This window comes from Cibotium barometz, chromosome 16 (assembly GCF_041138505.1).
Source record: "Cibotium barometz isolate CiBa-2024 chromosome 16, ASM4113850v1, whole genome shotgun sequence".
NCBI classification, from domain to species: domain Eukaryota; kingdom Viridiplantae; phylum Streptophyta; class Polypodiopsida; order Cyatheales; family Cibotiaceae; genus Cibotium; species Cibotium barometz.
In genome coordinates this window covers 8,877,166-8,902,703 of record NC_141061.1, presented here as the reverse complement: position 1 = coordinate 8,902,703, position 25,538 = coordinate 8,877,166, and the positions used below count along the sequence as shown (strand labels likewise).

At 46.1% G+C, this 25,538-nt stretch overlaps 1 protein-coding gene across 13 annotated transcripts in view; it reads right to left on the bottom strand.

Annotated features, from left to right (window-relative positions):
- Positions 1–8,819: 8,819 nt before the first annotated feature.
- LOC147630337 (protein ZINC INDUCED FACILITATOR-LIKE 1-like) overlaps positions 8,820–25,538 on the bottom strand; it is a 68,205-nt gene continuing 51,486 nt past the window's right edge. For 3 of the 13 annotated variants that reach the window (XM_086810177.1, XM_086810186.1, XM_086810188.1), the window contains 2 exons: positions 9,924–9,967; positions 8,820–9,738 (listed from right to left, as the gene is read on the bottom strand). In XM_086810177.1, the coding sequence (XP_086666303.1) occupies positions 9,629–9,738; positions 9,924–9,967 (154 nt within the window). In that variant the 3' untranslated portion in view covers positions 8,820–9,628. Of the gene's footprint in view, positions 9,756–9,923; positions 9,968–25,538 lie in introns of all 13 variants that reach the window. The other 10 variants (XM_086810183.1, XM_086810180.1, XM_086810184.1 and 7 more) reach the window with 6 other exon arrangements.

Genomic DNA, 25,538 nt, shown 5'->3' with positions numbered 1-25,538 from the left:
ACCGAGACGAAGGTCTTTCTTTTCCTGTGTAGAGTGTAACCGATTGGAGGTAAACCCAATTATCAGATTTGAATTCATTCATTCCCAGAGGCCCGCCCCTGTAACACGTTTGATAGAATTCACAGACATTGATAGGTCAAATTTAGCAAATAGGTATCTTTTTGTATGCCCCTACAAAAAACGAACCTCAAGGATCCTATCCTAAACATTCCATACCAACAAAATGCCTAGGGCCCTTCAATAAAGACTATGTGTGATTTTCCATGTCCGTCTGGTAGGAGTAAAAACTTTGGTCTAGACACAAATCCATAAGAAGTGCACCACACGATTGATAATATGATACTAACTTGTATAGTTATAGTGATAACTTCGTTGCTGTAATAGCTAGCCTGCTCTATAGGTAGTTAGTAACCTAGTAGTCTCTAGACACAAACCCATAAGAAGTGCACCACACGATTGATAATACAATACTAACTTACATAGTTATAGTGATAATTTCCTCGATCGTTGTAATAGCTAGCCTGCTCTTCTATAGGTAGTTAGTAGCCTGGTTTTATTAATTTACCACCTTAGTCCTTTGTATATTTCTTAATCCCAGGGTTCCCTAACCTTACTGGATTAGGCTTCCTAATCTGAGGATTAGCTCCAAGTACATACTACACTTCCCCTCCTCAGACATTTCCACAATTGGAAACAAAATCTGTCTGAAACAAGAAAATTGAAAAACCTATGCTATAAACTAGCAACTCTATCCCAAGCCGATTCCTTATTTGCCGTATCTTTCCACTTAATTTTATACTTAGGGATCAACCTATTTCTAAGTTGCCTTTACCTGAAATCAATCATTGATCTTGGTTCATGTGGAACATAAGATAAGTTCACAACCTCGGCAAGCTCCTCAAGATTCACAATACTATCCTCAACTCCTAGCATCTCTCTCAATCTACTCACATGAAAGACTGAATGAATTTTCACATTCTGATGTAGTTTTAGCTATAAGCTACCTCTCCAATTTTTTAAAGGGTCCACAATACCTAGGGGATAACTTCCCAACCTTCTCGCTCTCGTAACGTCTCTAAAATCTTGGGTATTTTTAAATATACCAACATTCTCTCAGAAAACTCCCTCGACAACCCTGCCTCTATAAGCATAAAACCGCACTCTATCCTGAGCACTCCTAATATAGAATCTAGCTCTGGCCAAAATCTCTTGCATATCCAACAAGAAATCCCTAGCCGCATCATTATGAATACCTTTAAGTTCCACAGCTATACTGAAGATCTAGGTTGGTATCCGTACATCATCATAAACAGGTTATGACCAGTGGCCGTATACTTGGGAAAACTCAATCATCAGAATGTACCTCTCCCAATTTGATGCTCTTGGAGATATGTAAAACCTGATTGCCTACCCGTTGGATTGAGGAGGATCAAAGGAAATCAAACTCATCTTGGTCTTCAATTTCTTGGAAGACCGGCTCTACTGCCAGAAGTGTCTTGTAAACTTATAGTCCCTATCTCTCACTCTGTCATAAGATAATCCATATATAAATTGAAAAGTTGCTCAACAAACTATTTTGACATATCAAGAGCGGTCATTATTTTCCTTGTGGTGGGGGGTAAGAATCTTGCCATCTTTGTCAATTCAAGAACTGTTATTTTTGTCCTTGTGGAGAAAAATCTTGCCATCTTTGTCAATTCAAGAGCCGTTATTACTTTCCTTATGAGTAAAAATCTTGCTACTATCTTTGTCAATTTGTCTACTACCACCACCCAAATGGCACCATTGCCTCTACAACTGCATGGTAAATCAACAAAAACATCCATGGAAATACTCTCGTTTATTATAGAGGATCTCTAGAGGATGTAACAATCCTTTAGCCCTAAGGCGTTCAACCTTGTTCAACTGACATCAATGACACTTTACCACATAGTCCTCGACTTTTTCCCTTATCTTAGGCCATCCAAACATATGTTTTATCAAACCATAGGTTTGGGATGTACAACCCCCAAATGACATGTAGTACGAGTGTTGACAGTCATAAAAGGTCCTCCTAATTTTTGCACTATCCATCGACACACAAACCCTATCATTTCAGAATAACAATTTATTCCGAATAAGATGATGGCGTTCAACCACCTTGACATGATCTTTGAGCTCTCCTTGCTGCATGGAACTGCTGCCAAAATCGACCAAAATATTTACCAGTCTCACATAGAGCTCTCATGGAGTCATAACATGAATCTTAGTGAAACTCAAAAGATTCACCTCTTCAATCTGACCCAATGTATTTGCAATCTTGTTTAGGACCCTTCCAATACCGAACCTCAAAAATCAACTACACCTAATTCTCGCTCATTAGTTCTATCACAAAAATACTCGATTAACTCATGGTGGTCGATCAAACAAGAAATCTGAATCCATAAAAGTGATGTCTCCGTGTTGAATAACCGCATATACAACTCGTTCTCTTCAGAATGCCATCTAACCTGGGTATCATCAAGCTTCTTGCTTTTAAAAGCCAAGTAAGCCCTCTTGGAATAAGGGAATCCCTATCCTATAATCATTGGCATCAATCTCAACCATAAACGGTTCGCCAGGATCTGGTATGTCTAAGCCTGGTGCATCTCTCACCATAAACTTGATCCTTTTTAAATCATGATCAAGCCTCTCATTTTAAGGAGCATTGGACTTTTATCCACATCCTTTGACGAGGCTAGAATGTCACACCAAAATACTCCATCATTGACTTCGTAAAGAAAGACAATGAATCCTAAAAGTGAGCGAGTCTGTATGATGACAATCTAAGGTAACGGCCAATCTAAAACCTTCTGGATGCGCTTAAGATCTTTCCATATCCAAGGTTTGGAAATCCAATGACCTAGGATGTGATTTATTTACAACAGAACTCACACCATAGAGATCTTTATATACAATCATTTATGCCTTAAAATCCCCAAGATAAATGTGAGGTGCTCTATAGTTTTATCTTTTTTATGCTTTAAAAGCACTCTCCAAGGGAATCTACTCTATCGAATCTATCCCATCTTGAGATATTCTGACAATTGTTCATCCTTTTCTAGCTTCCTCATCTTGTAAGGTGGTGTAATACTTACAACAAGCAAAGACCTTGGAATCAAATCAATCCTCTCGTCAACTCACCAACTAGGCAATAAACCATGAGGTAACTCTGTGGAAAAAACATCGACATTTGCCTTGCTATTTTCTAACTTGCGTGCCTCCCAAACACCTACCTTACTAGATTTAAAATTAGAAGTAGCATCATATAAAAGAGAATCAAGAACACATTGAAAGTCTTCATAATAAAAAAAACTTTGCATTATATTATAGAATCACCCTTGGGTACAGGGTGGGACCCCAAAATGACCCTTGAAAGTCAAGCACACATTGAAACACTTCATAATAAAAAATGAACTTTGTATAATATTATGGAATCACCCTTGTGTAGAGGGTGAGACCCCAAAATCACCCTTAAGACAAACTAGAGCAGTTTCTAGTAAAAGACAACGTATGATTCTTCTAGTAGTCTACATGGACATCATGGTTATAAAACCATTCTTTATCTATAATAATTTTTGCCATATCTAGATTCATCAACAAAAGATCTAGACTATGTGAATACTATTTGATAACTCTAGAAAGATATATCCAAATGAGTCACACATGTCCCACATCTGTCCATGCCCCATTGCCAAGTTCACGCGATAGGACATGATCTCACTTGGTTGGGTCTTCACTCCCAATTTTACAACAATTTAACATCAACAACACCTTGAAACACTTCATAATAAAAAAGAAAAACTCTGTACTACATTATGAAGTTGTGCAAAGTATAAGAGGAGAGACTGGGACTCCAAAATTACCCTTAAGAGACAAACTAAAGAATCTCCCAGTAGTAAAAAAAGATAATATATGATTTTTCTAGTCTAGTATACATGGATGTCATGTTTATAAAACCATCCTTTACCTATAATAATGTCTACCTTATCTAGATTCATCAATAAAAAATCCAGACTATCTAAACACTATCCGAATAACTTTGGATAGATATAAGCAACTAGGTCACACATCTGTACTAGATTTGCCCATGCGCTCTATTGCTTGCTTAGATATGATCACTTGGCTGGTTCTCCACCAATAATCTTGGTACCATCTTGGCATTTGATAAAATTGTGAGTGCTACCTAGATGTATAGTTTTCCCCAACATTGATCCATACATGCATATGAGATCATTGGATTTGAAAATTGCCATGTTAAAGTTACAATCCATGCAAGAACTACGATCAAGAACTTTGGTATGAATCAAAGTAATCTTAAGAGTTACTTTTAATATGTGTAAAGTGATCTCCCTTAGGCTTTTGCTTTTTCTACATGCATATACATGGGAATATCTAAGAACTTAAGTTTAAAAAACCAAAACAAAATAAAAATCAACAAAACACACACACCTACACTTGCACACTCTCTAAATGCACACAACCGCACGTTTACACTCTCTAAAACACACACAACTACACATACACTCTCTCTAAACACACACTATTGCATGTTTTTAAGTTTCGAAAACCAAAACAAAATAAAAATCAATAAAACACACCTACACTTGCACACTCTCTAAATACACACAACCACACATTTACACTCTCTAAAACACACACAACTACACATGTACTCTCTTAACACACAACTGCACGTGTACACTCTATAAACACACGCAACTACATGTGTACACACTATAAACACACTCAACCACATGTACACTCTCTAAACACACAACTACATGTGTACACTCTATAAACGCACTCAACCGCATGCACACTATATGGCCGTGTGGTCTCCCTCAGCTACATCATGTGGAAAGGTAGTTTAATGATGGTGAAGCATGTCAAAGATATGGTGGGGTGTTAGGTGGTCCATGTGGAGCCCATATCCTGCGAACCAAGTGGAAACTCGAACACACCATACTCCAAAGTGGCCCTCGAGTGCTAGTTGTCTTAACTCCAAGACAACCCTTGTCACCTATGGGGATCCATCCCACCGATATGTGATGGAGGTATGTCACTTCTGGAAGAGTGCATCCACTACCATTAGGGCTGCAACAAACTCTGCTTAGACAATATCGTGTAGTAGGACTAATGATGGTTTGATGTGGATCATATGGGGACTGATGGCTTGCCTACGGGATCATATGGGAGAACACCATGATCGAGGGCTTCTCAACTTGATGCCAATCCTCATCAAATAAATATGCCCCCAAAGAAACTTACTCCATACATCAAGGGTGGTGTGACGAGGGTGTCAAAAAGCTAGTTCCAAAAAGCCAACCCTCCATCTTGAGCTCCTAGATATGTGCCTTGAAGCACTACCGTTCAAGTATGCATATCCTTGTGTTATTTTGACATGTGCTAAGCAAACCATGGTGAAACATGGGCCATTGAAAGTGACACCAAGGTAGACATAGGATGAGAAAAACTCTATAGGATCCCTTCTGCAGGTGAAGCTTAATCTAGATGTGAAAGAGCAAGATGTATCGAAGACTATTGCCTTGATTTTACCAAGGTTAATGGTAAGGTCCCATCTAGATTAAGCTTCTGCACAGGTGAAGCTTAATCTAGATGTGAAAGAGCGAGATGTATCGAAGACTACTGCCTTGATTTTACCAAGGTTAATGGTAAGGTCCCACTAAGTGCAAAAATCCTATAAGGCAACCAAACGTCCGTGAAGTCCCTTGGCTAAATCTGAAAGGAGGGCGACGTCATTTGCAAAGATTGGTAGGGGGGTCAATATGCTTGCCAATGTGGACAGCTTGCCTAATCTTTTAGCAACACTTGAGAGCTCAACAAATGATAGAGGGCAACCCTGTTTCACCCAAATAGTGTTGGAAATCTCCTACAACATACCTCCTAGGGCTCACCCATCTGATGATGGACTCATAGAAGGTGATGATGCTCCAAACCATAGCATATGTGAGTCCGATCTCCTATAGATAGTGTATAAGTGGGCTCAGTGTGTACAGTATTAAAAGCTTTGCAAAAATCCACAAAGTAGTAGTAAATCCTTTGATGTTATGCTATGTGCTCCGTTGATGATGGGAACAGAAAGTTAAGACGTGGCCAAGGGTAGAGTAGCTCCAACGATGAAAGCCTAACTATCTTGAGGCTTTGCATCCCTGTCTCTTTGCAAAAGAACTAAGCTCCACTTCCAGCATTGATCCATAGAGTTTTAGACAATGTGAGGCCAAATCATGATTATGCTGTAGTTATTAAGATTACGTGGATCTCCATCTTTGAGGATGGGGATAATGGAATTAGTAGACCAAGAGGGTCGAAATCTTAAAAAAAGGCTCTAAGAGACCAATTGGTGCACCCTCGTGTTTCAGCATGTGAGATGTACCATGGTATCATCCACGGCAAGATCTTAAGCCCACCCATTCGATAGTGTACGAATGGCCTTGGGGACCATACACTTTGTGAAGAAGGTGGAGATGGTGGGCAAAGATCTAAATATGGGGGCAAAGGTGGCCCGTGTCGAGGTAAGTGATAGGTGTGGGGAGCCGATGTTCCCAGAGTTTTCTCCAAGTATTTTTGTAGTTCAATCCTATCCTAAGATGAGTCAATACAATTCATTCTCTTTCCAAGCATAGATGTATGTTTCTTGTATTAGGTGAGGTGCTGAGAAATCTATTGCTCTTGGCACTTCGTGATTTGTGATGAGTACCTCATGCTTAAGACGAGAGTGTGCGGCTCAACATTCATCATTATACCAACAATTATGGGGCATTGTAGACTGTTGCATGTGTAGATGAAAAAAGCAACAATGCATGGATAATATTGGTGAGCTATGATGTGAAAGCGGGTAGAGGGACAGAAGGATCCATATCATGGAGGTGGCAATAGTAAACATGGTCAAGCTCATGATAAAAAAGGACCTAGGTGTAATGTGAGATGCGGGGGTTGGGGAGTGACGGGATGGGTGGTCTTTACGTAAGAGTGAAAGAGAGGTACGCATGGTTGGCTTCAAAGCGAGGTGGCGGGATGGAGAACTAACGAAGTTAGAGACCTCATTAAGGAGTCCAAGGTGATGGTACTTCCCGAGTAAGTGATGCAAGTGAGAGCATCGAAGGAGGGCCATTGGGTCATCTCGTTAGGCAACAAGACCATGCGCAACTCCCAGCTCTAAGAAATGTCTCCCATACACCGTGACCTCAAAGTCCTGTGATTATTGTCCTATGAAACCCAATGTCAGTTATGTCTAGCTTTTAAATGTATGAGATAACTCCAAGCTAGCCACCTCTTAGTGTATGGCTTGACTTTTCATTTTGGCGAAAACATGAAAAGAAAGCTAGTGCTAATTAGCTTAACAGCTAGGTAGCAAAAGTATTTGATAGCCAAAGTCATCCAAGAACAACGAAGACGTTCACCCTCATTTATAGAAACTAACAAATTCTATTGAAGGAATCTTTCAACTTCACACAAACCAATGTAAACAATATTAAAAAAAGGAGTAAGCTTGTGACGTAAGTGTTCAAAGCTTAAATTAAATGAGCCACAAGCCATAACTCAACCAAAAAACAATTTATATTTAATACCTCTCAAAATAGCAAATTTACACCTTACACATGTTACAAGAAGTTTTTTTTTTATAAGATAGAAAAACCAACACCATCCAATGACCAAGATGTTGCATATAGAGTCTGAACATGGCAATCCACACCTAATCATACCAAAAGGAAGGACCAAAAAATGCCCAAACACGACCTCAACGTTAAACTGAATAAGGTTCTTTACAAGACTCAAATGAGGAGTCTATTGTGGATATGAGATGGCCAAATAGAAAGTTCAAGATAAAGATCATTCATGTGGGCTTCTCTATTTGAAACTTATGAACACATGTAATAAAAAATTGTAAGTTGGCCCTTAAAAATAAGTAGATCCTTTATTATATAACAAACTATTAAGGCACCTGAAATTTGTTAGAGACTTATTAACAATGAATACATATTAACCATGGACAACGAAGGCACAAGGAGAGGAGAGAATAAAGAAATCTTGGATTTTTAAAAAACAAGAGAAAAATATCCCTTCGATTGACACTTTGCATTCTGATTGACCCTTTGTATTCCGGGTTCCAGTCTTGCGTTTCGCTTCTTAATGTCCTTTACATACCGCAACAACGCGCAAGTTGAGTACTAGTTAACAGTGAATGATGACCTTTCCTCATTTAGATATTAATAAGACGTCGTGTTGACAAAGTAGAGAAAATCTATTACATACCAACACTTACGCTCTTAAATACTCATGTAATTTAAAGTGCATGCAGGTCAAGTTGAAATGCATGTATGTTTTAAAAAAAGGTTCATGACCATGGATAACAATGAAGACAAACCTATTTGTAGGGTTGGCATAGGCCAAAAATGGGCGTTAAGGGTAGGGTCACAAAAATCGGTATTTTGTGTGTGTGTGTGTGTGTGTGTGAGAGAGAGAGAGAGAGAGGTATTACCGTAGAATGCAACACAAGGGCATATACGACCAACGGTGGGACTTATGACAGTTATAGTTCGTTGCAATTGAGTCGCAAAAAAAGCAGATGGAGAAAGAGACGGCAGCTACCCATTGACATTTCTTAATCTTCAAATACAGCAGATAATGTTAGTATACAAGCTAGTTTAATGATTAAGGAGTAATCTTAGATACATTAGAGAGGTATGTTTACTGAACATTAGGGTTTGAATTAGTGCACATAATTAAATCTTGGGCCAATGAATCAACTTCAGCTCTAGAGGGGAAACCCCCTTATGGTTAGCCAGTTGATAAGATATTTCTATTAAGAACATCATGAATTGATGTTGAATGTTGTTTAGCGATGTTAAGAAATGTTACTAAACCAACATCAAGTCATTATGATAATTTGGAAAAGGAACTCAGAGAGTGGGATTGAAAACAAGTTATGCAGCAAAATCAAATCCAAATGCAGCCATGTATCACTTCATTCTCAATGTGAACTCTCATACCTTCTGTGGTCTCTTGGCCTTCTGAGAGAATCTGGCCTAGTCTACAGAGATGTAGGTGAAGGCAGTAAGTGGGCTGGAAGTAAAAATACATCAACACTCACTGTCTAGATACTTCTGTTTTAGTAGTTCATATCGATACATGTTAACAGCAAACTTAACTACACGAAGAAAGCTTGTAGAGAAGCATACCTTAACACAAATCTACAAACTTGCAGGGAGAATTTAGGACCCGCCTGACCCTCATGGGTGGGGATCTCCCCCATCCAACTCCTGCTGATGTGTCTATAAAGACGCCGTTGTGCCATCACATAAGCCATGCATTCCAAGTGCCTAAAACTTGAAAGCATTTCGACTTTTGAAGTTAGCTTTTGATGTAAACAATTCTACACAAATCTGAGGTTGATTTAAGCATAGCATCACCCAAATATATGTTTGTTTGTGGTACCAATCATATGCCTTTTAAGGCATATGTAATTCAAGGCTGTGTGCTCACAAAAAGGCCATGTAAAACACCTGTCAAACACATGCATCTGATTTAGTGGTGCCATTCCAACATTGAGAGCCGGCAGGGACTACTAGGAATGAAAAGTGACTTATCACTCTTCAGGTAGGGGGTTGTTAAGAGAGCGTGGTAGTAATGGTTCAAAAGTTGGTACAAGGGCAATGAAGGAGAGGACACTCAAGATTGAAAACACCATCCACATGCCTGTAACACCAGCAACTCTACATGTCAAAAAGCATGGAGGTCAAATATGAGGGTGATCAAGCACAGAACATTCCATTAAAAAAACATATCCCACATGCTTGCAAAGCAATGCCTCAACGCTACGCTCACATAGCATTACAACAGTTCAAGTGTGCACAAAAGGTGACGAGAATGGATAAACAAACCTGGAAGAAAAGATGTATCCATCCGTTCCTGAGCCCAAGAGAATCTGTGACCCAATTGCACGAAGTTCATGGGTATGTAAGAGCTTGTAAACCATCCAATTTCAAGAAGTTAACCATCAAACCAAATATCATTTGCTTCATGCTTTATATGTTGTTCTGTGAATCATGTTCACATTGTAGCCACATCCAATTTCAAGAAGTTAACCATCAAACCAAATATCATTTGCTTCATGCTTTATATGTTGTTCTGTGAATCATGTTCACATTGTAGCCATACAGATGTTAAGCATGAGCAGACATTTGTTTCCACCAATTTTTGCAGCATATAGATGTAGCTGAATTGTTAGACAATGGACTGGGAGCCATGGTGGTCTAGATAGACGGCAAGATTGTTTGCCTGCAGACCCAAGAGGGTGGAGCTGACAGGAAGTCAGATGATGGACAAGGGGCACTGGATTGCAAGATCGCATGCCTGCAGACCCAAGATGGAGTCAGATGATGGACAAGCTGCTGGCGAGGAAAGGGAGTTTGACGAGCAGAAGATGGAGATGGTGAGCTGCGAGTTCAAAAAGGAGGAAGTGGAGATGATATCATCACAAAGTAAGGAGCAGTTTGTATTTAGCGATCTCGGCGTTGCAAAAGAGGGGGGGAGCTGGAGACCCAGCGGTGGACTCTCCTTGCAAGTTGGCTAAGGCTAATCTTTGGGCACCCAAGCAAACTGTAGAAGGGCTGGAAGCTTCATCGGCTAGCAGGGCTAGAAGCTTCGTTGGCTAGCACGGCTAATCTGAAACAGGTCAACAGAGAGAGTCTAATCAGATCCCTCTGGTAAGGCGATAAACGTAAAGTTTGGTGCTCCGACTGCTGTTGAATGCCTTGAGAGGCATGTAAACCTGGGGTCTTGCTGTACTTCATGAGAAAACTCGTGTCTGTGGCCTCCTTGAAGGCATGGGTGGTAGCCCTTGCCCAAAACTTGGGAAGGATTTTACCTTGTCAACTGCGCCTAAAGAGGGTCTATGACTCAGTTTGCCGAGGAGGATGCTGGGGGAACAGATTCTTTGCTTTTGCTATGCCATGGACGCCTCAGTTCCTCCCAGAGGAGCAGCTCCTCTCTTTTTGTCCAGTGTGGGTCACCTTTCAGGCTTTGCATATGTATCTTAGAGGGCACTTGCATAGCATTACAGCTCAATTGAAAAGCGTGTTGTTTATTCCTGAGCACCAGTTTCCATATTTGGGTTTGAAGATTTACATTCCGTGGGCAATGGATCGCCCTATTCCGGCTTATGTGGACATTTACATGGGCATTGGAGGTTTCTTCCATCAACCGGTGGTGTTCTCCCTTTCCTAATGCTTGTTGCCACCCAATGGCTCGGATGGTCTCCACAGGTGGGGTAGTTAGTCCATCAATGGTCTTCCTGCACCAAGCATGCCAGATATTCCAAGCTGCCATCTCTGGCCGATGCCTGTCTTGGGCTCCCATGGTCGAACCGGGGCAGTGGCCACTGTGACCACGGAGTTGCGGAGATGGGTAAGAACCATAGTAACATAAAAACCCGTTTCGCTCTCTCGAAACGGCACGAAACGTTTCGAACCAAAACGAAACCTGCCCATCGAAACGGTGTTTCGCCCAAATGTAAAGTGAAGCTTAAAGAACGGGCGGGGGGGGGGGTTTTTTTTTGCAAATGCGATTTTTGCCGTCGTTTCCATCTTTGTTTGCTGCCCATTTGCCACTTCACGCATCCGACACTTCTTCTCGGCTGCAACCTGTTGCTCCGCCTCTTCTCCTCGTCCACTCCTCCTTTTCGCTCCTTCACTTCTTCTCCTCCACGCCTCCTCTTCCTCTTTCTCTCTTCTCCTCCACGGTCCACCCTTCCTCTTCCCTCCTCTTTCTCTCCTTTTCTTGTCTTCCAACGTTCTCTCCTTTTCTTCTCACCTCCTTCCCTTTTCTTCTCGCCTCCCTCTTCCCTTCCAACTTGTTTCTTTCCTCCTTTCTTTCTCTCCTTTTCTTGCCCAAATTTTGACAATACCAAAAAACCTACTCCCAAAATCATGAATTTCATACCCACTAGTCCCAAAAAATGCATCTTCATCTTTCTGTTGGCTATGTTATAAATTTGGTATGTGTATATAAGAAGTATCATTTCGAAACCTTTACGTTTCGTCCAAAATAGACGAAACGAAACCTTCGAAACGAGGAAATGGCGAAACGGACGAAACGTTTCATGTTACTATGGTAAGAACCAAGCAAAGCCACTCCTGTCATCCTCATAAAATAGGGCCCAGGCTGCCTTTACTATCCAGGCGACTCCACCCACGTGATTGTGCAGGCGGCGCTCGACCAAATCATGTGAAGCGTTAGGGATGCCCTGACATACCTACTAGGCCTTGGGGAAATCCCAAAGGCAGTGTTGCCCACTCTCTCTCTCTCTCTCTCTCTCTCTCTCTCTCTCTCTCTCTCTCTCCGCCGACAGCAGGTTTGTAGGCGGTTGCAGGACTGTTGGCTGCGCAGGTGCTTTTACTCTCTTTCTCTCTCTCTGGCCGCCTCTGTTTGCTACTGTCGCCGCCGCCTTCTCCTTGGGCCGCCCCTGCTCGCCGCCGCCTTCTCCCTGCTGTTCTCTGTTCGCTACTGTCGTTGTTCACTGCTCCTCTCTCTCTCTCTCTCTCTCTCTCTCTCTCTCCTCTGTTCGCTGCTCCTCTCTCTCTCTCTCTCTCTCCTCTGTTCGCTGCTCCTCTCTCTCTCTCTCTCTCTCTCTCTCTCTCTCTCTCTCTCTCTCTCTCTCTCTCTCTCTCTCTCTCTCTCTCTCTGTGGGCCGTCTAGCTATCTGATAGCTCTCTCTCTCTCGCTCACCTCTGTTTGCTACTGTCGCCGCCGCCTTCTCCTTGGGCCGCCCCTGCTCGCCGCCGCCTTCTCCCCGCTATTCTCTATTCACAACTGTCATTGTTCGGTGCTCCTCTCTCTCTCTCGCCGCCGCCTGCTCCCTGGGCCGTCTAGCTGTCTGATAGCCCCTCGTCCTGTCTTTTCCCACCCACCCTTCCTCAGGCCCCCGAGGCAGCAACATAACACTCTCTCTCTCTCTTTTCTCTACATGGCTTGACTCCCCCCACCCCCCCCCCCTCTGCTGCTGTTGTTTCACGCTGCGCGCAGGTGTCATGGATTAATTTCCAGTCCATTGGCTATGGGAAGTACCACAAAAAGTCATGGCCAACACCGGAGTTAAAGAGGAGCTCGTGAAGGTGGAGGACAAGCTCAGCACAATTATCAAAGAAAACAAGAAGATGGTCGACTCTTCCGTTACCACAATCATAAACCGCCTCTCCAAACTCGAGAAGGGATTTGACAAAATCCAAGAGCTCGAAGAGAGAACATCGAGGCAAGAGGCCGAGATTTCAGCCTTAAAGGAGGAACTAGTGAAGGCCATATTGCATGCTAAAAGTCAAGCGGCTGAAATCTCAGCCCTCAAAAAGGAGTTGGAAGCCACTTCACAAGGCAAGCTTGAGGATGGAAAATTTCAGCCCTCCTTTATTGAAGAGCTGAATACCATCAAGGAACAAATGAGGATCATTCGAGAGGAGGAGCAACATAAAGAGAAGACATCTTCATGGGTGGAGGTGATCACAGAGACACAAAAGAAGATGGACGAGGAGGAGAAATGGATTGAGGTCGCCAAGAAAGGGAAAGGTAAAGAATCGCCACCCATCCCCACTCCCACCATCATCAACATGACCCTTGAAGAGAAGCAAAGGAGGAAGACCTGGACCTTACATGTACAAGTGTCCGGTCTGAAAGACCGTGATGATGCGGAAGGGGAAACCAAGGAGCTCTTCTCTATGATGGGCATTGAAGCCACACACACAAAGGCATGGAGAGTGGGAAAGAAGAGAGAAGGTAGTGGCGAATCTTCTAAAGAGAGAGCACTTATCATTCGTTTCCCCTCCATGGAAGCGAAGAAGGACTTCTTGAAGAGACGTCCTACACTCAAGAAGACGGGAATATTTCTTGGAGATGACCTCACTCTCTCGCAACTTGCCCACATGAAAGAAGTTATGCCCGAGATAAGGGCAGCCCGAGAGAAAGGGAATACTGATGGGAGACAGCTTGTAGACAGGAGACTCGTTCAAAGCATAGAGGACGGGGCTCAGGAGGACTGGCAGTATTGTTTAGAGAGGAGCTGCAGCCACTGATACATATAGTCCGCAGAGATGAGCAGGCTAGGTACATGTGGGTTAGACTGAGGGCAGAGACGGGCAGATATCTCTACATTGCTATATGCTATTTTGCTCCTAGTACATCAGTGTATGCATCACCTAGAGGGCAGCCTCCCTTTTCTATTTTGGATGATGACATTTGGGAGTTCTCCAGGGATGGTGACATCATTCTCTTGGAGAACTTCAATGCCAGGACCGCCCATAACCAGACAGTATTTTATGATACCTCAGAGGAGATGTTGAGGGAGCTTGATGTTAGGGACATAAGCCTATCTAGACTCTCACAGGATGAGGAACACACTGAGTATGGGCGGTATTGATAGACATCGGGACTGCACATGGATTGGCCATCCTGAATGGCCTACAGAGATTCCCGACAGCGGGCGGTTTCACTAGCTTTCCACATCGGCATGGTGCTAGTACAATGGACTATGTTATGGCTCAGCCCACTCTCATTCCCTCTTTTCAGGATTTTATGGTAGGCACTAGGCCGGTTGGAGTAGCAGTGGATCATGCTATCTTGTCCTTCACTCTCACATTTCAGTTCAGCACAGCTCCATTGGGACACACTCTCGTTATACCTTTACGAGGGAGACTGACACCGTGTACACGGATGAGATATACAGACGCTTATGTGCCGAGGAGCCGGGACGGCCATTAGATGAGCTCACTCAGATATTGATAGCGACGCTTCATGCTGCAGCATCAGAGGCATATCCCCATAGTCAGCCTACACGGAGACGATCTGGGAACATGCCCCAAAATAGCTGGTATGATGAGGAGTGCAGAGAGATGAGGATCAGATTATAGAGAGAGGTGCTCATGGGTGTTACCACTCACAGACAGTCACGGATTACCTTCCGGCGCCTAGTGCGACGGAAGAAGAGGGCTTATCTTGCTCAGTTAGAGAGGGATTTGTATGAGTTATTTATGAGTCAGGACTCAGGCGAGGCATGGAGACTATTCCATGAGCATTCACCATCACCAGCCATTACCTCCACAGAGATTTGGGGTGAGTATGCAGCGTCCCTGTACATAGCACCAGGACAGCCGCCCCTGCCAGACCCATCGGAGCCATGCCCAGAGACATGTGCTTTCTTTACTGCTAAGATGGTAAGGAAAGCTATTGACACGATGAGGACTGGGAGAGCATATGATCATGATGGTTTGGTAGCAGAGCACTTTATTCATGCCAGAGATATGCTTGCAGAGCTTATTGCTATGATGTTTAACCGAGCCATGTGTGAGGGTTTTCTTGAGACTTGGAATATGTCCACGATTGTGCCTATCTTCAAGTCAAGGGATCCCATGCTTCTTGGGAATTATCGTACCATCATGATTGGTCACACATTGGCTAGATTATAAGCATCTATTCTTGAGCAAGAGTTGAGTAGATGGGCAGAGAGAGAGGGCATACGTGCATCAGGGCAGGCAGGGTTCAAGAGAGGTTTCTCTACTCTTGACCATATCTTGACACTCAGAGCTATTATTGAGGAGGGCAGATCATATGGCACGAGGATTTATCGTTGCTTTGTGGATTTCCGCAAAGCTTTTGACACAGTACCAAGAGCCAGACTGATGCGCAGACTACAGGAGATGGGAGTGCCCACAAAGCTGATTTGGGGACTCATGGCTTTATACACGACAGTTGTGGGGCAGGTACGTACTACTCAGGGTATATCTGAGATGGTTCACTAAAATATTGGGGTGAAACAAGGCTGCCCCCTTTCTCCCACCTTATTTGGGATGTATGTGGATGAGGTTTCGGACTATGTAGAGCGGGAGGGTGACAGAGGAGCACAGCCAGCAAGGACATGGATTCCGTTGTTATTGTATGCTGATGATATTGTGTTGATCTCAGATTCTCCAGAGGGGATGCAACGTCATTTGGATGCATTGCACACGTTTGCACAGGACAGTGGATTGTCTGTTAACCTTGGTAAAACCAAGGTGATGGTGTTTAACACCACAGCACAGTGGGTTAGGAGGTCAGCACTTACCTTGGTGTGGTTTTTAGTGGCCCACTATTTTCCTTGAGGAGAGCAGCGGAGACCAGATTGACCAGAGCTTATGCAGCATTGGGAAGACTAGAGAGGATGTGTTCGCAGGTTCAGTTTCAGGAACCTCGAACAAAGCTCTGACTCTTTGACACTTTGATCACTTCAGCCATGCTGTATGGAGTGGAGATATGTGGACCCTCAGTGGATCACCACAGCCGAGCTGGAAGCACTGATGGATGGAGATGCATGGAGAGGCCCTTGGTTTCTATGATTTCCTGGATGTTTAGGGCTAAGGCCTCCGTACCACATAATATTATCCGTGCAGAGATGGCTGCCCCCCCATTGGTGGTAGAGGCACTCACTCGATCGGTCTCCTTTACATATCACTTGGGCTCTCCCTAGAGACAGATATGCTCGCTTAGCCCTGGAGTCTTCACGACAGTTGGCATCACAGGGAGACGGATCATGTTGGTATGCACAGATGACAGCTTGGTTCCAACTGCATGGCTTTAGTATGGACAGGCTACCTCCATTTCAGTACTCCCTGGATGCACCCTCCCTCTCTCTCACACGGGCAGAGATTACTAGACTTATCAGGCAGACCTGACTCAGCTGGACACTAGGAGGCCATGGACACAGCCGACACACGAGCTTGGTACGAAGATGGCTTTCTATAGAGATCATCTTCTCCAGCTCACGGAGGATGGGTTTGTGATTAGACCCAGCTACATGGATACTCATCTTTCTCATGGGGTACGGTGTGCTATTGGTCAGATGCGCACATCCTCACACCAGCTAGAGATTGAGACTGGCAGATTCAGAGGAGTATCAACTCAGGCCAGGATTTGTCAGTTGTGCCAGATGGAGCCAGAGACAGAGTTACATTACATATGTCACTGTCCAGTATATTATGAGATACGAGGCCGTTTTCACTGCCTGTTCGGAGAGGGTTTCAGACCACTTTCCAGAGTCATGAGATACCAGGATCAGAGATGCCTCGGATTATACTTGCTGGAGCTACGTAGACATAGAGAGGGTCTCTTGAGAGGGAGGGGATCAAAGAGGGAGAGACACCTACAAAGGCAGATTACAGACTTCTTTTGACCAGAGATTGAGCAGTCACGCTAGCGAGCATTGCAGCTAGCCCCAGAGTATAGCCGCACCAGAGGTACACTGATTGATCGGGCTATAGAGCTGGGGCGGTCTAGGCGCCCCAAGATGAGAGGCCCATCTTGACACCGGCGGAGACTACAACAGAGGATCAAGACTATACTAGCACGACATGGGAGACGGCCAGTCAGAGGACCGATGAGAGACATCTTTGGATAGTGATGTATATGATGCTTACCTTTGTTGCTAGAGTTTTCCTAGTAACTTACTTTTCCTCATAGTTGTTGTTTCAGTTTCAGTTAGTTGTTTTAGCTTTTCTTACAGACATTGTATCAGATCCCTCCCTCCCTCCCTCTCTCTCTCTCTCTCTCTCTCTCTCTCTCTCTCTCTCTCTCTCTCTCTCTCTCTCTCTCTCTCTCTCTCTCTACTTTCTTTACCGCAGAGATGGTAAGGAAGGCCATTGATAGGATGAAGATTGGGAGAGCATATGATCATGATGGATTGGTCGCTGAGCACTTTATTCATGCGAGAGACATGCTGGCAGAGCTTCTAGCAGTGATGTTCAATCATGCTGTGTGTGAAGGCTTACCCGAGACTTGGAGTAGGTCCACCATCGTGCCTATCTTCAAGTCAGGGGACCCTATGGAGCCACAGAATTATCGCACTATTATGATTGGTCACACACTAGCACGATTGTATGCATCCATTCTTGAGCAGCAGTTGAGTAGATGGGCAGAGAGAGAGGGCATTCGAGCAGAGGGACAGGCAGGGTTCAGGAGAGGTTTCTCTACTCTTGACCACATCTTGACTCTGCGGGCCATTATTGAGGAGGGCAGGTCGCATGGGCGACGGATTTATTGTAGCTTTGTGGACTTCCGCAAAGCATTTGATACAGTGCCCAGAGCCAGATTGATGAGGCGATTACAGGAGATGGGGGTACCCACAGAGCTCATATGGGGGATTATGGCTTTATATAGATCAGTTGCAGGACAGGTACGCACCCCAAAGGGGGTCTCTACTTTGGTTCACTCCACTATAGGAGTGAAGCAAGGTTGCCCGTTATCTCCTTCATTGTTTGGTATGTATGTGGATGAGGCTTCTGACTACATTGAGAGATTGGGGGACAGAGGAGCCCAACTAGCAGGTACATGGATCCCACTATTGTTATATGCTGATGATATTGTGTTGATCTCTGACTCCCCTGAGGGCATGCAGCGTCATCTGGATGCTTTACATGAGTTTGCACATGATAGTGGATTATCTGTCAACCTTGGCAAAACCAAGGTTATGGTGTTTAACACCACGCCACAGTGGGTTAGGCAATCAGCTCCCACATTTACATATGGGCAGGAGATTGTGGAGTATACAGATGCATATACATATCTTGGGGTAGTATTCAGTGGGCCAGTGTTTTCGATGAGGAGAGCAGCAGAGACTAGATTGACTAGAGCACATGCAGCCCTGGGTGGTTTGGAGAGGATGTGTTCGCAGGTTCAGTTTCAGGAACCTCGAACGAAACTTTGGCTTTTTGACACTCTAGTGACATCAGCTATGCTTTATGGAGTGCAGATATGGGGACCTTCAGTGGGCCATCACAGCGCAGGCGGGTGGAGAGGTATGGAGAGGCCTTTGGTATCTATGATTGCTAGGATTATTAGAGCCAAGGCCGTGGTACCTCATGAGATTATTCGAGCAGAGCTGGCGGCTGCCCCTCTGGTGATTGAGGCTCTTACGAGATCAGTCTCCTACATACATGGCTTGTGGGATCTCCCCTGAGACAGGTATCCACGCCTCGCCCTTGAGTCCTCCCGACAGTTAGCTTTACAGGGAGACACGGCTTGTTGGTATGGACAGATGACATCTTGGTTCCAGGCACATGGTTTTAGCATGGACAGATTGCCTCCCTTCCAATATTCTCTGGAGGCACCCTCTCTCACTCTCACACGGACAGAGATTACCAAACTCATCCGTCAGGATTTAGTTCAGCTGGACATTAGGAGGACATGGATACAGCCGACTAAGGAGCTGGGCACGAAGATGGCTTTCTACAGAGAGCATTTTCTTCAGCTCACAGCAGATGGTTTTGTGATCAGACCCACTTACATGGATGTACACTTGTCTCATGCAGTACGATGTGCTATTGGTCAGATTCGCACATCCTCACACCAGCTTGAGATTGAGATTGGCCGATATAGAGGTATACCAGCTAAGGCCAGGATATGCCGAATATGCCATGGGGAGCCAGAGACAGAGCTGCATTATATATGCCATTGTACTGCATACTATGAGATACGTGGTCGTTTCCACTGTTTATTCAGAGAGGGTTTTGGACCACTTTCCAAAGTCATGGGGTACCAGGACCAGAGGTGTTTGGGATTGTTCTTGCTTGAGCTGCGGAGATATAGAGATAGCCTACTTAGGCGCACAGAGAGAGGCACATTACAAACTTCTTTAGTCCAGCCATCACTGCGCCAGATGGACCACAACAGCAGCAAGACATGGATACCGCCCACACCAGCGGTACACAGATTGATCGTGCGATTGAGCTTGGGTGGTCCAGATGCCCACGACTACGGAGGAGGGCATCCCAACATAGACAGAGGTTGCAACAGCGGATTCGGATTATTCTTGCGAGACATGCGGGACACCCAGTCAGGGTGCTGACCACACAGGATATTGAGGAGATCCGCCAACGTCCGATGCGGCACATATTATGAGATGGAGGCACCTCCATAGTGACCCCCCCGTCCCGCATGATATTGTATCCCCTCAATGTACTCCACTCACCTCCATAGCGTACCCCCCCCCCCCCCCCCCCCTCACTATATTCACACCCTATAAGGGTTTCTGTTTACCTTCCAGTTCCAGTTTCATTTTCTAGGTGCCAGTAGTATCATCTTTATTTTTACATTTTTTGGTTTTTTATCCAGACATTGTATCAGATCCACCATGATGTAACTTTTTGGTCTCATAGGTCATTATGGCCTTTTGAAGACGTTAATATAACATTTCATTTCATTTCTCTCTCTCTCCCTGCCCGTCTCCCTGTTCGCAAACATAGCAGTGTGGAACTGCAATGGAGCACTTTGGACACATCCTGGGAGGATGGAGGAGGTCACGGAGGGACGGGACATCATACTACTTACAGAGATGCACCAGAGCCCAGAGAGGGGGCTACCAAAAGTAGAGGGCTATGAGTGGGAGTTTACATACAGGGGGACCACACGGCAGAGCGCATCGAGAGGATCTGGAGGTATAGCGGTACTCTTCAAGCGAGAGCTACAGGAGCGTCTACAAGTGGTAGCACGTGACCAGGAGGCTAGATACATGTGGATTAGACTGCAGCTCATAGCAGACAGGGTGTTATACATTGCTCTATGCTACTTCTCTCCTAGAGGATCGAGATATGCCATGACAGTAGAGGATGAGAGTAGAGGCGGGGAGGAGGACACAGGGCCATTGGGAGAGTCACCATATGCAGCCCTTTCAGATGAGATCATACACTATCCAACCTGGGGAAGTCCTCCTTATGGGGGACTTCAATGCACGGACACAGAAACGACAGTGCAACATTTATGATTTCGAGCACCCCGAGGTGATGCACACACTAGAGGTGGAGGACATGGGAGCTTGCAGGGTGTCAGAGGACATGGGGCCGGATAACACCAGATATGGTCATCACTTACTTGAGCTGGGAGTGCGACACCATCTCGTTATTTATAATGGGATGAGACAGTGGCACGATTCAGGAGCACTGACATGCTTTCCACGATCAGGGGGGGTACCACAGTGGACTACATCATGGGGTCCACGGAGACCACATAGGCAGTGAAATCTTTCACCATCCCCCCGTCCTATTGGTGCGGATCACACGTATCTCTTACTGTCACTGGCGAGCTCCACACCAGCACCCACACAGCCCACACAAGCATCGCATACAACTTTCTACTTCACCCATGACTTGGCAGACATATATGAGCATCATGTATATGACGGGCTATTCCAGATGGATCCCCTGTCACCTCTAGACACACTCACCACCCAGTTGTCATCTCTACTACATATACGGCCGCCACCCGCAGCTTCCCCCATCATACACACATTGCACACACAGATAGAACTCGGAGCATGCCCCAGAATTGGTGGTATGATGATGAGTGCAGAGAGCTATATAGACACCTCCGTGCCTAGAGAGCATTGGGGACCATTACACAGAGACAGGCGAGCCGACAGATGAGGACCCTCACGCGTCGTAAGAGGCGTGCATATGAGGAGGCACAGTATTGGGATATATACCACCTACTCATGAGCAGAGATGCAACCACTGCATGGCGCAAGATAAGAGAGCCTCGCCCTTGTACCCCAATTGAGGATCCACACACACGGCACACATATGCAAAGAGCCTCTACCATATCCCTCAGCAACCGCCCATACCACAGCCACAAGAGTCCCGCCCTACCAACTCTACTTTCTTTACCGCCTCGATGGTAGAGAGAACTATTCGCCGGTTACAGCATGGGAGATCAGCTGACCACACAGGTATACAGAGTGAGCATCTTATTTATGCAGCTGACACACTGGGACCCTTTGTTGCTCACCGCATTAATAGGGCACTAGTGGAGGGCCTACCAGCTGAGTGGACTATGCACACCAGCGTGCCTCTCCACAAAGCGGGAGACATGCTAGACCCTAGCAACTACAGGACTATCATGATTGGTCATACATTGGCCAAACTTTATGTCGCAGTGCTCGAGGCAGAGTTGAGCTCATATGCAGAGAAGGAGGGACTGCGAGCACCAGGGCAGGCTGGATTCTGACGAGCTTTCTCCGCTATTGACAATATATTCACTCTGAGATGTCTAATTGACCAGGCTAGGGCGCGGGAGAAGAGATTATACTGCTGCTTTGTGGAATTCCCCAAAGCATTTGACACGGTGCCACGAGAGAGACTCTTCCAGTGCCTACAGTCATTGGGGATCCCATCAGAGATGGTTCGGGGCATCTATGCTTTATATGTGCAGGTCCTTGGGCGCATACGATGCCCGGGGGGCTATCTGATGTTATTGCTAGCACCATAGGTGTGAAGCAAGGATGCCCACTCTCTCCTACACTATTTGGGCTATACATCGATGAGGTGGCTGACTTCATTAGTCACAGTGGTGGGGACGGAGTAGACATCTCAAGTACCACAATCCACATTATGCTATATGCAGATGATATTATTCTGGTCTCTGAGTCGCGGATGGGACTACAGCACCATCTCCATGCACTAGATGACTTCTGTGCACACAGAGGGGGCTTACAGTGAACCTTGGGAAAACCAAGGCCATGATTTTCCACACCTCAAGGCCAGTTCGACGACAGGCCATCTTCACACTGGCTAGAGGACAGGTCGAGGTGGTAGACTCATATGTGTACCTGGGGATTACATTTACGACTCCGCCAGGAAGATTTACTATGGCACAGGCAGCCAGGGATAAACTCACATGAGGGTATGCAGCTTTGGCCATGCTAGAGAGACAGTGTCACCAGGCACACTTCCACGAGCCCCGCACGAAGGGGTGGTTGTTTGACACACTAGCCACCCCTGCTTTGATGTATGTTGCAGCAGTATGTGCACCTCGGCTCACCACCTCCACATAGTCTCAGATAGAGAGGCCTCAGATTCTCATGCTCTCACGGATGATCCGCAGCAAACAATCCGTCCCACATGACATTGTCTGGACGGAGTTTGCTGCACCTCCTATGCTAGTAGAGGCCCTCTTCCAGACGAACTGCTTCATACAGAGGATCAGGGATATGCCATCAGATCGACTCTCACATAGAGCTTTTGAGGCATCCAGGCAGCTCGCAGAGAGTGGAGATAGGAGATCATGGTATTCACAGATGATACAGTGGCTCACTCAGCATCATCTCGACATAGATCACCTGCCACCTTTCCAGTATGATATACATGCACCACACATCCAGCTCTCTCACAGTGAGAGGAATAGAGTCCTTCGGCAAGATTTATGGCAGCGATACACTCAAGAGACTTGGATTACACCCAGTCAGCCTCTACCGCCGAAGATGCTATACTACAAAGATCAGTTTATGCGCATCTCAACGGATGGATTCTTACAGAGACCAGGATACATGGATGTGTACATGCCTCACAGTGCCCGAGTGGCGATTGGCCAGCTCAGAGTGTCATCACACCAGCTTGAGATTGAGGCAGGTAGGGCACCACGGATCCCTAGAGCAGCAGAGAGGATATGCAGACTATGCCAGGAGGAGGTTGAGAGTGAGGAACATTATGTATGCAGATGCAAAGCATATAGTGTCATTAGAGAGAGATACACCACCATCTTCAGTGGACATCCCTCACTCCGCCAGATCATGGAGTCCGCAAACCAGCACAGATTTGCTTGTTAGAGAGACAGCGCCACAGAGAGACACTAATATGGACTCATACCACAAGGAGAGGTGGGTGACAGCTCCACCTCACTGATTTCTTCCAGAGATCTATCCCAGTGCCTACCCTAACACAAGAGGGGGTTACACTTCAGCGCACTGCGGACCTCCGAGCCAAACAGAGACCGAGAGCACCAGGCTACCAGACTACATCAGAGGGAGATCACAGAGATACGGGCTCGACATCAGCACCATATCCAGGAGCGGCTAGCTCACTTACACTCACACCTGGAGATCATGCTCTGAGGTATTTTTGCCTCGCCATCGCCTATGTATCACATATTACACCCCCATTATGGTACTCGTTGGAGCTAGACAGATTTGCATTGCATTCTTGTATACCCTACGCATAAAGGTTGCATACTGAGCCTCTAGCAATAGTGCTCCATCCATCACACCCCCCCACTAGCTCAGTACTTTGATACTTTATTTCATGTTCATTTTGTCCTTTTTTTTCTGGACATCCAGAAGACATTGACAGTTGTACATTGATTTGTCTCATAGGTCGAGTTCGGCCTCTAGTAGACGTTAATACAGCTTCCTTTCTTTCTTTCTTTCTCTCTCACTCACTCACTCACTCACCCCCTCGCAGGAGACCTCGACCCTCACCACAGCAGCAGGCCCCTGATGGCCCGCCCACAGATGCGGCACGGTAGGCTACCTCCGGGACACCTGCCCAAGCCACAGAGACCTCGGAGTGGCAGCCTGGACAGGGGCGCCGCCGAGGGAGACAGTCACAGCAGCACGCACAGAGACCGCTGCAGCAGCAGCCCACAGTCTCAGCCTCACTGGGTTCCCGTGAGAAACAGCTTTGCTCCCCTCCAGGAGGAGACCCCTGCGGCGACTGAGGACCAGGAGATGCCAGCACCCCCTCCTTCACCCCCCCACCCCCACCCCCATCCCCTCCCACTGCCTCGCTTCCACCTTCGCCTCCGCCCGCTCCGGTCTCGGCAGCGGCTCCCTCTCCGCCCCCCTCGCCCCCCCCTCCTCCCCCACCCGCCTCGCCTTCCCGGGAGACCCTGGCAGTCCCTTGGCGCTCGCCCGCAGTCCGGAGGGCGCTGAGCACCGACCTCGCTCAAGCCACAGAGGAGACCCACCATGCCGATCCGGGCTTCACGGATATCATCTATCTGCAGTCGGCTGAGTCGCCTCGGTGTTAGACAGCGATCGGAGGCTTTCGGTTACGCCTTCACTCGGCTTTTTGGAGCAGAGGGCCCCCATGAGCCAGCTCCCATCCGAGTTCATGTAGTGATACCTCCGGCCCGCAGGGAGCCCACGGGGAGGAGGCACTTGATTCAGCAGTGGCCTTCTCGTTCCCTCTCTGTGGCCCTTGCGACCGGGAGTGGACTCTAGAGCTCGCTATTAGCACTTTGAAGACTCAGGTAGTTGAGTTTTCTCATCATGTGAGCGACCTGGAGGTGACAGATGTGATAGGCCGGCTCTGGGAGTTGGCTCATTTTTTCTTGGATCCCGGGAGTGTGGATGCCTCAGGGATTCGTCATTTGGTCGTGCGTATAGTTGCAGACTTAGCACGCGACCCTGGATATGTATGTATACACGAGGTTGCTCTGTCAGAGCGAGAGGCAGTAGCCATGGGCCACAGCCACTGGCGCCTGATCCGGGATTCTTGCAGTACACCGGGTGGGCAGATTCGCAGCCGCTCGGATGGGGACTACTCTCCATCCAAGCCGCTTGCGAAGGCCCGCCGCACGGCTGAGACAGCATCTACCTCAGCAGGTCATCCATGAGGATCATCTCATGGAATGTACAGGGCCTGGGCGGAGCACATTTTATACGCTATCGAGGTTGCTTGAGGCAGGAGCTTCAGAGATGCCTGGTTGGTGGCAG